General features: G+C 40.9%; 1 protein-coding gene across 1 annotated transcript; it reads left to right on the top strand.

Annotated features, from left to right (window-relative positions):
- Positions 1 to 8,901: 8,901 nt before the first annotated feature.
- BDKRB1 (bradykinin receptor B1) lies at positions 8,902 to 11,090 on the top strand. Its single transcript, XM_075103845.1, has one exon. It carries the CDS (start codon positions 9,258 to 9,260, stop codon positions 10,341 to 10,343), a length of 1,086 nt encoding a protein of 361 aa, XP_074959946.1. The 5' UTR covers positions 8,902 to 9,257; the 3' UTR covers positions 10,344 to 11,090.
- Positions 11,091 to 11,301: the final 211 nt, after the last annotated feature.

Raw genomic sequence — 11,301 nt, forward strand, 5'->3', positions numbered from 1 at the left:
TGAGAAGACTTCTTGGTAAAGTGAGGGCAGACTTTGTTCTGAGGACCTCAGAGCTGGAGATGTCAAACTTTAATCACATCACCTTTTTATTCCTCTTTATCCTGTCCCCCACCTCCCACAGCAGCTCCCATATTCTCTTTTACCTGATGCTGCCACATCTTTTATTGAGACTTTGACCATGCAAACGGCTGACTCCACATTCAGCCTGATGGAGGTGTATGGGGACCCTTACCAGAGGAACAGCAAGGATATCAACAGCCAGTTGATGCTTCTGGCCTGTAGTGGGCATGGACAGGAATAATTCTCATCTTTACACTGTGTATTTTTCAGGCTGATTATTGGTTTCACCTAAAATGCAAATTTAGCTATCTTAAATGCTGTTGGCACAAACAGCTGATGCTTGTCGTGGACAGGACAAACTGAAGAACTCGGAGGGTGGGGACCAAAGTGGCAATGCTAATGCCATCACATACAATGTGGGAATAAGACAGGCCAACCAAAGCAGTGATAAAGGTGCCATAGCAGCCTCATGCGATGGCAACCAGGAGACTAATCACCCCAAGGGTTTGCATGGCTATAGTGGGTCTTTATGCACCCCTCCAGGGAAACCTGTATGCTCAAGTACCTTTCAGAAATGCCTGTACAACAATACACACATAATGGGGAATAAACAAGAGGAACTAGAGATCTGTATGCAGTCACAGGGCCATGATCTGACTGCAGTCAGAGAGACATGGTGGGATAGCTGGCATGACTGAAATGTGGTCGTGGATGGCTACAGGCTTTTCAGGAAAGACAGACCAGCAAGGTGAGGTGCGGGAGTTGCTCTTTATGTGAGGGAACAACTGGAATGTATCGAGCTCTGCCTTGGAGTGAAAGGAGAACAGGTTGAGAGCTTGTGGGTAAAAATTAAGGGACAGCCAAATATGGGTGACACTGTTGTGGGTGTCTACTACAAATCACCTGATCAAGAAGAGGAAGCTGATGAGGCCTTCTACAGACAGCTGGAAGTAGTTTCACAATCACAGGCCCTGGTCCTCGTAGGGGACTTCAACCACCCTGATATTTTCTGGAAAAGCAACACGGTGAGCCATGCACGATCCAGAAGGTTTCTGCAGAGCACTGAGGACAACTTTTTGATGCAAGTGGTGGAGGAGTCAATGAGGCGAGATGTGCTCCTTGACCTTATTCTAACAAACAAGGAAAGACTGATTGAGTACATGAGGGTTGGAAGTAGCCTTGGCTGTCGTGACGATGAGATGGTCGAGTTCAGGATAATGTGTGGTAGAAGCAGGGCAACAAGTCCGGTTACAACCCTGGACTTCAGGAGGGACAACTTTGGCCTCTTCAAAGACCTGCTTGGAGGAATCCCATGGGCTAGGGCTCTAGAAGGCAGGGGGGTCCAAGAGAGCTGAACAGTATTCAACGACCACTTCCGCTGAGCTCAAGATCGGTGCATCCGTAGGAGGAAGAAGTCAGGCAGAGGAGGCAGAAGACCCAAATGAATGAGCAAAGAGCTTCTAGAGAAACTCAAATGGAAGAGGGAGGTCCACAGTATGTGGAAAAAAGGACTGGCCACTTGGGAGGAATATAGGAATGTTGTCAGGGTGTGCAGAGATTCGACAAGGAAGGCCGATGTCCACTTGGAATAAAATCTGGCAAGGGATGTCAAAGATAACAACAAGGGCTTCTTTAAATACACCAGCAGTAAAAGGAAGATTGGGGATACAGTGGGCCCACTGCTGAACAAGGAAGGGGCCCTGGTGACGCAGGATGCAGAGAAGGCAGTTACTGAATGTCGTCTTTGCTTTGGTCCTTACTGCTAAGGCTGGCCCTCAGGTGTCTCAGGCCCCAGAAGAGAGAGAAAAAATCTGGAGAAAGCAAGACTTACCATCAGTTGAGAAAGACTGGATCAGAGATCACCTATGCAAACCAGATCCTTGCAAATCCATGGGCCCCGATGGGATGTACCCCTGAGTGCTGAGGGAGCTGGCGGATGTTCTTGCTGAGCCACTCTCCATCATCTTTGAAAGGTTGTGGAGGACAGGAGAGGTGCCCAAGGACTGTAGGAAAGCAAATGTCACTCCAATCTTCAAAAAGGGCAAGAAGCAGGTCCTGGGGAACTATAGGCCAGTCAGCCTTACCTCCATCCCCGGAAAGGTGATGGAGCAGTTCATCCTAGAGGTCAGCTCCAGGCATGTAGAGAACAAGAAGGTTATCAGAAGTAATCAACATGGATTCACCAAGGGGAGATCATGCTTGATGAACCTGACAGCCTTCTATGATGGTGTGACTGGCTGGGTCAATGAAGGGAGAGCAGTGGGTGTTGTCGATCTTGACTTCAGTAAGACATTTGACTCTGTCTCCCATAGCATCCTCCTAGACAAGCTAAGGAAGTGTGGGTTGGGTGAGTGGACAGTGAGGTGGATAGAGAACTGGCTCAACGACAGAAGTCAGAGAGCCGTGATCAATGGGGCAGAGTCTGGATGGAGGCCTGTAACTAGTGGTGTTCCCCAGGGGTCTGTGCTGGGTCCAGCTCTGTTCAATATATTCATCAATGACCTGGACAATGGGATTGAGTGTAACCTCAGCAAGTTCACTGGTGATACCAAGCTGGGACGAGTTACCGATATGTCGGAAGGCTGTGCTGCCATCCAGCAAGACCTGGACAGGCTGAAGAGCTGGGCCAAGGGGAACTTGATGAAATTCAACAAAAGAAAGTGCAAGGTCCTGCACCTGGGGAAGAACAACCCCATGCACTGGTACAGGTTGGGGGCTGAACTACTAGAAAGCAGCTCTGTTGAGAAGGACCTGGGAGTGCTGGTGGACAGCAAGCTGACCCTGAGCCAGCAAAGTGCCCTTGTGGCCAAGAAGGCCAATGGTACCTGGGCTGCATTAAAAGGAGTGTGGCCAGCAGGTTGAGGGAGGGAGTTCATCCTCCCCCTCTACTCTGCCCTAGTGAGACCACATTTGGAGTTTGTGTCCAGTTTTGGGCACCCCAGTTCAAGAAGGATGCGGAACTGCTTGAGCAAGTCCAGTGGAGAGCTATGAAGATGATCAGGGGACTGGAGCATCTCCCTTATGAGGAAAGGCTGAGTGGGTTGGGTTTGTTCAGCCTGGAGAAGAGAAGACTGAGGGGAGATTCCATAAATACCTATAAATATATAACGGGTGGGTGTCAGGACAATGGGACTAGACTCTTTTCAGTGGTGCCCAATGACAGGACAAGGTGCATTGGGCACAAGTTGGAACACAGGAAGTTCCAGCTAAACATGAGAAAAAATTTCTTTACTCTGAGGGTGACAGAGCAGTGGAACAGGCTGCCCAGAGGGGTTGTGGAGTCTGGACACGTTCGTTTGCCCCCTGCTCGAGGTGTCCCTGCTCAAGCAGGGGTGTTGGACAAGATGATCTCCAGAGGTCCCTTCCGACCCTTACCATTCTGTGATTCTGTGACATGGTCGTTCTTTTTTAGGCAGGGTTTCTGTGGAGAAGTCAGAAACTTGGTTCAGGTCTCCCAAATCCCCAAGTAGTTCTTAGCCATTGGATTATCCTTACCCTCCTTTCTTCCATCAGCACAATCTGGGTTTCCAGCCTATACTGGCTCCTTCAGGCCTGTAAACTGTAGTTAGTAGGGCTTGATTATTACTGTACTGTGATGCTACTAGGATCATTTATTAGGAATTGTAAGTCACTGCACCAGAGTTTAAGCTCTCCTTAGCAACCACTGTCTATAGCTTATGTAAATAAATCCAATCAAGCTGAACAAAGAATTTTACATCACAAACGTCTCATCAGAAAACTTTTGTCCTGTTCCACAATAGATGAACTGTTATAGCAGATAACTATGTTGATTTGCAAATTGTTTCCATAAAGAAAATCAAACTGTTAAATCATACTGTCCCCAAAAGATAATCTGTTGAGATCATTAAAGGCTCCAGCTATGTTAAGAGGAAGATTTTTAATGGCTGAACTCTTGGACCAAGAGCCAGAACTCTGGAGAACTTTTGGATTTCTGCCACTTGTCTACCATGAAATGTGTATAATAATTGAACAAACAGTCTTACCCCTGCCTTCATCAGCTTATTTAAACTTTCTGATCAGAGAGGCCCAGTTAGCATTTGTATATTCCTATGCAGCTCTAGAGAATGTGTACTTTTTGCAGGAAAGTAACATAGACAGAGTGGCTGAAGATCTTATAAGCTTAATACATAAACTAATGTGCTGTGAGCATGCCAAGTTGAAGGCACCAATAGACAGATATGCTTTAATTATGCATACACAGCAAAACCCTTTAACTGTTGACTCTAATACAGATGTTTTTAAACTTAATCATTCACATTACTTTAATTCATGGTCCATTACACCTGTGCAAGCTGTAAAATGTTACCAAATCATTATGTGCTCTCTACAGGTTGAAATGAAGACCCAAGTTGCAAAGACGTAATAAATTAAATCCCCTTTTTGTATAAAGTTACAGCTTTTTATGTGGACTTGTTCTAAGCTGTTTAAGAGCTGGAGCTACAACAGCATATATTCATTTCACTATTTCCACCAAATGTTTAGACCCCCATTTTTTAATCTCTCTCCACTGCTGAAAAAAGTTCTAAAGATGGCAATGAAAAACAACAGAAAATAAGAAACTAGATTTACAAAGAGTAGTTAGATTTTCAAACCAATATTTGAATCCCATTTTGAAGTGATGAGTTTCATAAGACTATGTTATTTATAATTTAAAATTTAGACACAGCTGCAGTTTTCTATTCAGAGTCTGTGAGTAAATGTGGATGTTGGCGGCTCTTAGAGATTTATGTCCAAGCAAGGACAAATTCCAGACTTCTTGTTATTGCTCAAATGTTCTTCTTTATGCAAAAAATAACTTAAACACAGAAATTCACTAGCGTAAGCAAAGAGGAAGCTTTGGAAAGACTGTGACGAAGATCTCCTGTTGTATTGCACTTACCTTAATCGGTTAGCGTGGGATGTGTTGTTTAGAGGCTGATCTCCTGTAGGTTAATAGGATTCCTTAGGTAACATGTAATTCAAACAATGTTGTGTTTCAGGTCTTCACCAAAATAAATGTTTTGATCCAGATATTAAAAAGAAAATAATTTTGACAGAAGTGAGGCACATAGCTTCATTTGAGATGTATTTTTATATGGCTTTGTTTATTTGATAAAATAAGTAAATAATTAAATAGGATGCTGTTTAAATAAAAGAAGTATTTATACATTTCCAGTTTTCAAATTAAATGTTGGGTCCTTTAAAGTTTTCTCCCGTATGATGGTGTTACCCAGAACAATTTTTTGAATTTGTCAGTTTTACCTGTGTTTGCATAACTCAGACTTGGTATCTTTTTAATGAATAAAAAGTTGGAATAAAAGTATTTATCATGATGATAAGGAAGTCTGTAATAAGATATCACCATGCAGCTTCACGTGGCTTTTCATTTTAACTCACTTATCAAACAAGAATGGAGAGTCAAATACGAATTCAGAGAGATGGTGCATGTGTTAGGTAGGTAGCCAATGGGAAGAACGTTTTCATATAAGCAAATAACATTCCGGTCCCTTGATAATTTTCTCACTGTTTTTTAAAAAGAAGTTGAAAAAAACTATAGTTTACACAGATCTAATTAAGAGATATTTGTATTTAAAATCTAAGATGCATCAGATACGATTTTTTTTAACTATTGTTCTAATCAGAGAAGAATCAGAACAAGAAGGATAAAAATAATTGACAAACAACTAGTCTACAAGGCTGGCTACAAAGTCCCAGCGGGTAATAACATAAAAAGAAGATTATTTATGGGTGCTAGCCTGAGAAAATACAGCAGTCATCATGCACTGCTAAGAGTAATGTTCACAGAGACTCATGTCCTAGACACTTAAAGTGGGGTGCAAAAGACATCAGTTTTCAAAAACAGTGTAAAGGCTGACACTGGGTTTAGTGGATCCAAGTTGCAGCAGCCCTTCCCATATACCTATTCTGCTGTAACCCCAGCTCCTGGGCATGGTCCTCCACCAGGCTGGCAGAGGAAGAAGCTCCCACCACAACAAAAACCTAGTTTAAAATTTTTATTTGTGTCCATTGGCACTGAGAGGGCAGTTCAGAGCTGTTGATAAAGTTGCTATTGTTAGGGACATAGTTAATTGCACAAAGGAACTTTTAATTGCCAAGGACCCCTACTTGAGAGCTTTATTTGGTGGTTACAGGAAGACAAGAGTCATGGCATATGGCTTTTGTGATTTCACAATAAGAACGAAATATTTCACATGACTTGAAAATTACTACAGCTGACATTTAGAGAAAAAAAAATCCTGTGGCTTTCTTCCAAAATATAACATCACAGACATTGTCCATGGCAAACAGAATACTCAGACAGCACTCAGGCACTTAGTCATGCCTCAGGATGCATCTTTAAATTCTCTCAGTAACCTCTGTACTACTATTTACCAACTGTTTCTGAATTTAAAACTTTGCCTAAATTGCCAGGAAGGACAAGGAGTAGGTATGTCTATCTGTTTTTAATTTCTTACCTTTATTAAAACTATTTCATGTAAAACTTTTGTATTTAAAAAAATCTTTTGTGCCTTCCTTTCTGATCTGTGCGGTCGAGTAAGAATTTCCCTTTCTTTTTCACCATGAAGCTAACTCTGAAGGTCAGCATTAGTTCTCTCTAGTTGTGTAAAAATCTGAATAATTTTATGAAATTTCTTTATAGCTGAACATGCTTGGCTCTTTGCAGAATTTTCTCTTTCAAAGTACTCTCTACTTTTAAGATTGTTCCCAAAGCTCAAGTTGTATTTATTTAGTGTTTCCAGAACACATGATCCTCAGTAATATGTATTAATAGTAATAATGGGGACAGGTTCACTATACATGGAAATTAATCAGAAATTAGTTGAAAGTAGGAGAAATATGCCATTATTTGTGTAAAAGATAACTGGAATGTGTTAAGTACATAAATGGAAAACCATTCATGTAGCTAGTTGTCTATTAGCACTAAATACTTAAAAATACTTACAGAAGGAAATTGCCCTTGAAGAAGAAATTAAATTAAGCAACTGAAAATGAATTGCATTTTCTGTCAAGAAGACATCTGGAGCTCTAAGTTTATAAAAGACTTGTGGCTTGTGGTATTGCTTGGATGTTGGCTAGTAGAGTTTGAAGAAATCTTCCTGATGACAAACTCTACAGAAACTTCATGTACAATTGCTAGCTGAACAAGAAGTCGGACTTAGCTGTGGTAAAACCTAAGTTGCAATGGAAAGTAAATGTGTCCTGAAGGTTTTGGTTTAGCCCATCATGAATGAATTAGTGGCTCCAGCTCACAGATCATATACAAAGTCTGCAAAGTGACTGGAGTAAATGTAGTGAGAAATCATCAGAAAATGGGCAAGCAAGGAAAAGCAGCACTTCTTCCTTCCCTATATTCAGTAAAAGTAATAATTCTGTTTACAAAAGGAAATATTTAACTGTTATCTTTCTTTTATGTTATTGTTGACATATGATGTTACAGATTTTCTCCCATTACTCTCATACCTTAGCCAGCCCCCTGCTATAAAAAGGTTAGATTCCTGCTGTCCCAAAAATAGCCTCTTGCTGGCTCACAAATAGCCACTTTGATGCTAATCATCCATTTATTTGCTTTATATATCTTCTCTGCAGTTTTAGATCCTCCCAAGTTATTGTAGTTTGCACAAGACTGTCAGTGAACTAGGTAACATTCAGACTGCTGTGAGGGAAGATGTTCAGAGCCGCAGAGCTGTGTTAACCTGAGTTGTAGCCCAGTCTCCTGACAAGACTGACAGCTTGAGTGAGTTTGTGAACTCAGATAAAACTTTGCTGCTCACTTACTTTTGCAATGATGAAATGTGTTCTGTGCATTAAGTACCAACTTGCATGATGTGGAATATTAGTACTCAACTAATTGCTAGAGGCATCACAGAGATGAGCATTGCAAGCTGCTCAGACACAGACACCACTAAGGCTGTACATATATGTAAAAGGGTTGAACGATGGCCATGAACGTTCTCTTCAGAAACTCCATCCTTAGCTATCTCCTTGTAAAATATTGAAACTGAATGAACAGAGTTAAATAGCTGTAACAGAAAGCTAACAGCCAGGATGGCTGATTGCAAAATACTGATTTTTTTAAATGCATTGTTTTATGATTGACATACTCCACTTGGATATGATATTCAGAAACATTGGATATTGCCACAGGCTCAGTAATGCCTTGCCTACCCTAATGATTTTAAGACTGAATGCCTATAAAAAACAAGATCCAGGCACTATGGTCCTGCATGATAACACCAGGAGAATAAGGTCACCACGGGAAACGGCTCTGCCAACCCAGTGGAATTTCTTGGGACAGTAATGTTTTACTCATGCTCTCACTCCTGCGCAATCTCGCATGAGGTTACTAGAGAGAAATAAAGATATTACCAGTGCTATACGAATCTAAATGCTAAAACCCTAAAGGCTGGGGCTCCCTCTCTCCAGCTGAACTCAGATGAAATTTTTGTACTGGAGAAGAGTGCTGTGAATTTGGAGCTGCAAAAGCCTTTCCTCCAGGCAAGAGTTTGAGCATAAGATTTTAGAGAAGTCAACGTTTTATTGTTACAGTTGCTGACATTTGAGGGCAATAAGCTGCCTAACGGTAATTTTGAACCCAAAATTCAGGGTAGGAGGAACTGAGAGGGAAAAAAAGAATGCAAAATTAAACAAACAAGTGATGCACACAGAGAGAAAGTAGCATTCCCAGTTCTGGGGAAATGGACATGATCCTGCTAAAGTATTATGTAGCATGGAAAATACGAGTAAAAGAAAGAGCAGGGAAGGGTGCAAAGCTAGCTTTGTGTCACCTGCGTGACTCCCACGACTCTCAGGGAGCTGGAATTCAGCTCTCTCTTCTTCTGTGATCAGTCTGGAGGAGACAAACAGAACTACTTACACTAAATTGGCACTTTCCTTCCCCTGTATCACTTTAAACAATGACAGACAGCAAAGAGAGGAAATTTCATAGGATGTAGAGGAAGTTCCATTCTCGCCACTGGGATTGTTTCTCACCATTGCACATACAAACCATGTGCCTATAAAAACCAGTGAGCACTAATAAAGAATTTCCAGCAGTTAAATGTTTGTTACACCACTGACAGGAGACAACCTTTAGAATTTTGTGCCTCTTTTTTGCAGTTCCTTTCTCTCATTTCAAAGAGGTGTCCTGTTCACTTCAGAATTAAAAAAAAAAAAAAATGACTGAAATGCCTCTACTGAATGTTCCCTCCTCAAACCAGAGTGAAAACAAGAACAATTCAACTATTTGCCCGGACTTGAATGACTGGTGGGAAATTGTGTACGATATAGTACCCAAGTATATTGACACCATCTGCATTATTGGAACTCTTGGAAATGTATTTGTTCTCTTCACTTATTCATTGCACAAGGGCCCCTTGAAGATAGCTGAAATCTACCTTACGAACCTAGCTGTTGCTGATCTTATCTTCCTCGTGTGCCTGCCTTTCTGGGCAGCAAACATTAGGAATGGATTTGACTGGCCATTTGGCAATTTGCTTTGTCGTAGCACCTGTGCATCCATCCGCCTAAATGTGTACACCAGCATCTACTTGCTGGTGGCAGTCAGTGTGGATCGCTATTTGACTTTTGTTCATACCTTGAACCACAGAGGGATACGGAACAAAACTATGGCCAAAAGGATCTGCTTGCTCGCCTGGTTCTTCAGCATCCTTCTCAGCGTCCCAACCTTTATGTTTCGGACTGTGAAACACCTTCCCCTGTGGAACATTTCAGCATGCACTTTAGACTTCCCCACGACATCGTGGATAACATCTGAAAGGCTGGTGTTCAACATAGTGGGGTTTGCGTTGCCATCGACAGCAATCATCTTCCTTAATTTCTCTACCATTCGCTCCCTGCAAAAACAAGCAAGAGACCGAAGATCACTCAGAACAAAGAGCTGCAAGGAGCACAAAGGCACAAAGGCTACCAGCTTGATCTTCACAGTGATACTGATGTTTCTTTTGTGCTGGACCCCTTACCATTTTTTTGTATTCCTTGATATATTATACCAGATAGAAGTTATCAAAGGCTGCTTCTGGGAGGAACTGCTCAACTTTGGTGAGCAGTTTGGTTATACTCTGGCTACCACGAACAGTTGCATTAACCCTGTGATTTATGTCTTTGTTGGGAAATACTTCAGGCAAAAGGTTTTAGAAGTTTTTTCACAGATTATTCCCTGTGGATTCCCTTTGAGCTGGATGTCATTCAAAGAAAAGTCTTCATATTTCAAAAGGTTTCCACTCAAGAGTAGTTTAACCTAATGGTTCTCAGTTCCACCTTCATTTTGATACTGCAACTTATTTCAAATGGCATTAGAAATGAATGGGAGTTGCACTGATATGGCATTCACAGACTAAGCTAATAATTTATTAAAGTAAATCACTTGACTGTTTATTTGTCCTCAGGTTTGCTTTTCTTTCTCTGTTATCCATCCAAATGCATAAGATGTGATACCAGAATTTTATACCAAATGATCTAACCTGTCTTATTAAATGTCAGAGACTTGAAAGAAAAACTCTTTGACAGGATATCAGAAGTCTGGTTTCTTTACAGAAAGCCATAAGCTGGCTGAATATTTTACTGCATTGTATCTGTGATGACGACTACTATACCACCAATAACATGATACATAAAATTATAACATATCTTACAGAGCAAATATGAACTTAATCTTCAGCTGATAGCTGCATTTGAGCAATTATAGAACAGCTCCCATTGTTTTTAATATTTTAAATGGTTTGCACTTTCACAGTAACATATGAAAAAATTGTGTATTTCAAATATATTCAGTGCACAAATATTGTACAGACAATGTACCACGAAGAAAGTGTACATAAGCTGTAAAGAGAGCAAAGCAACCTTGTATCCTTCTCAAAATCTGACTTTTTTTGATCCAGTAAAATGTTACACGATTACTCATCAAGTACATAAAGATTCTTTTTATTTTTTTATCTATGAAAATATCAGTGATGGCCATTGGTACTGTATTATTTTGGAATATCTTTCATCTGAGGCAAATTCTTAGATACAATTTATGTTTTTATGAATCGAAATTAATAAACTGCATTACATCCCACTTTACACCATAGTCTTGTTCTTTCTTATATTTGTTTTGTATTTTGTCTCTTCCCCTGTTCCTCTGGGGAAGTGCAAATATATAGTTCTGTGACTATAAATCCTTGCTGCTACCAGAATATAAACTCTGGTGGTGGTAGGTAA

Source organism: Phalacrocorax aristotelis, chromosome 9 (genome assembly GCF_949628215.1).
Source record: "Phalacrocorax aristotelis chromosome 9, bGulAri2.1, whole genome shotgun sequence".
Taxonomy (NCBI): Eukaryota; Metazoa; Chordata; class Aves; order Suliformes; family Phalacrocoracidae; genus Phalacrocorax; species Phalacrocorax aristotelis.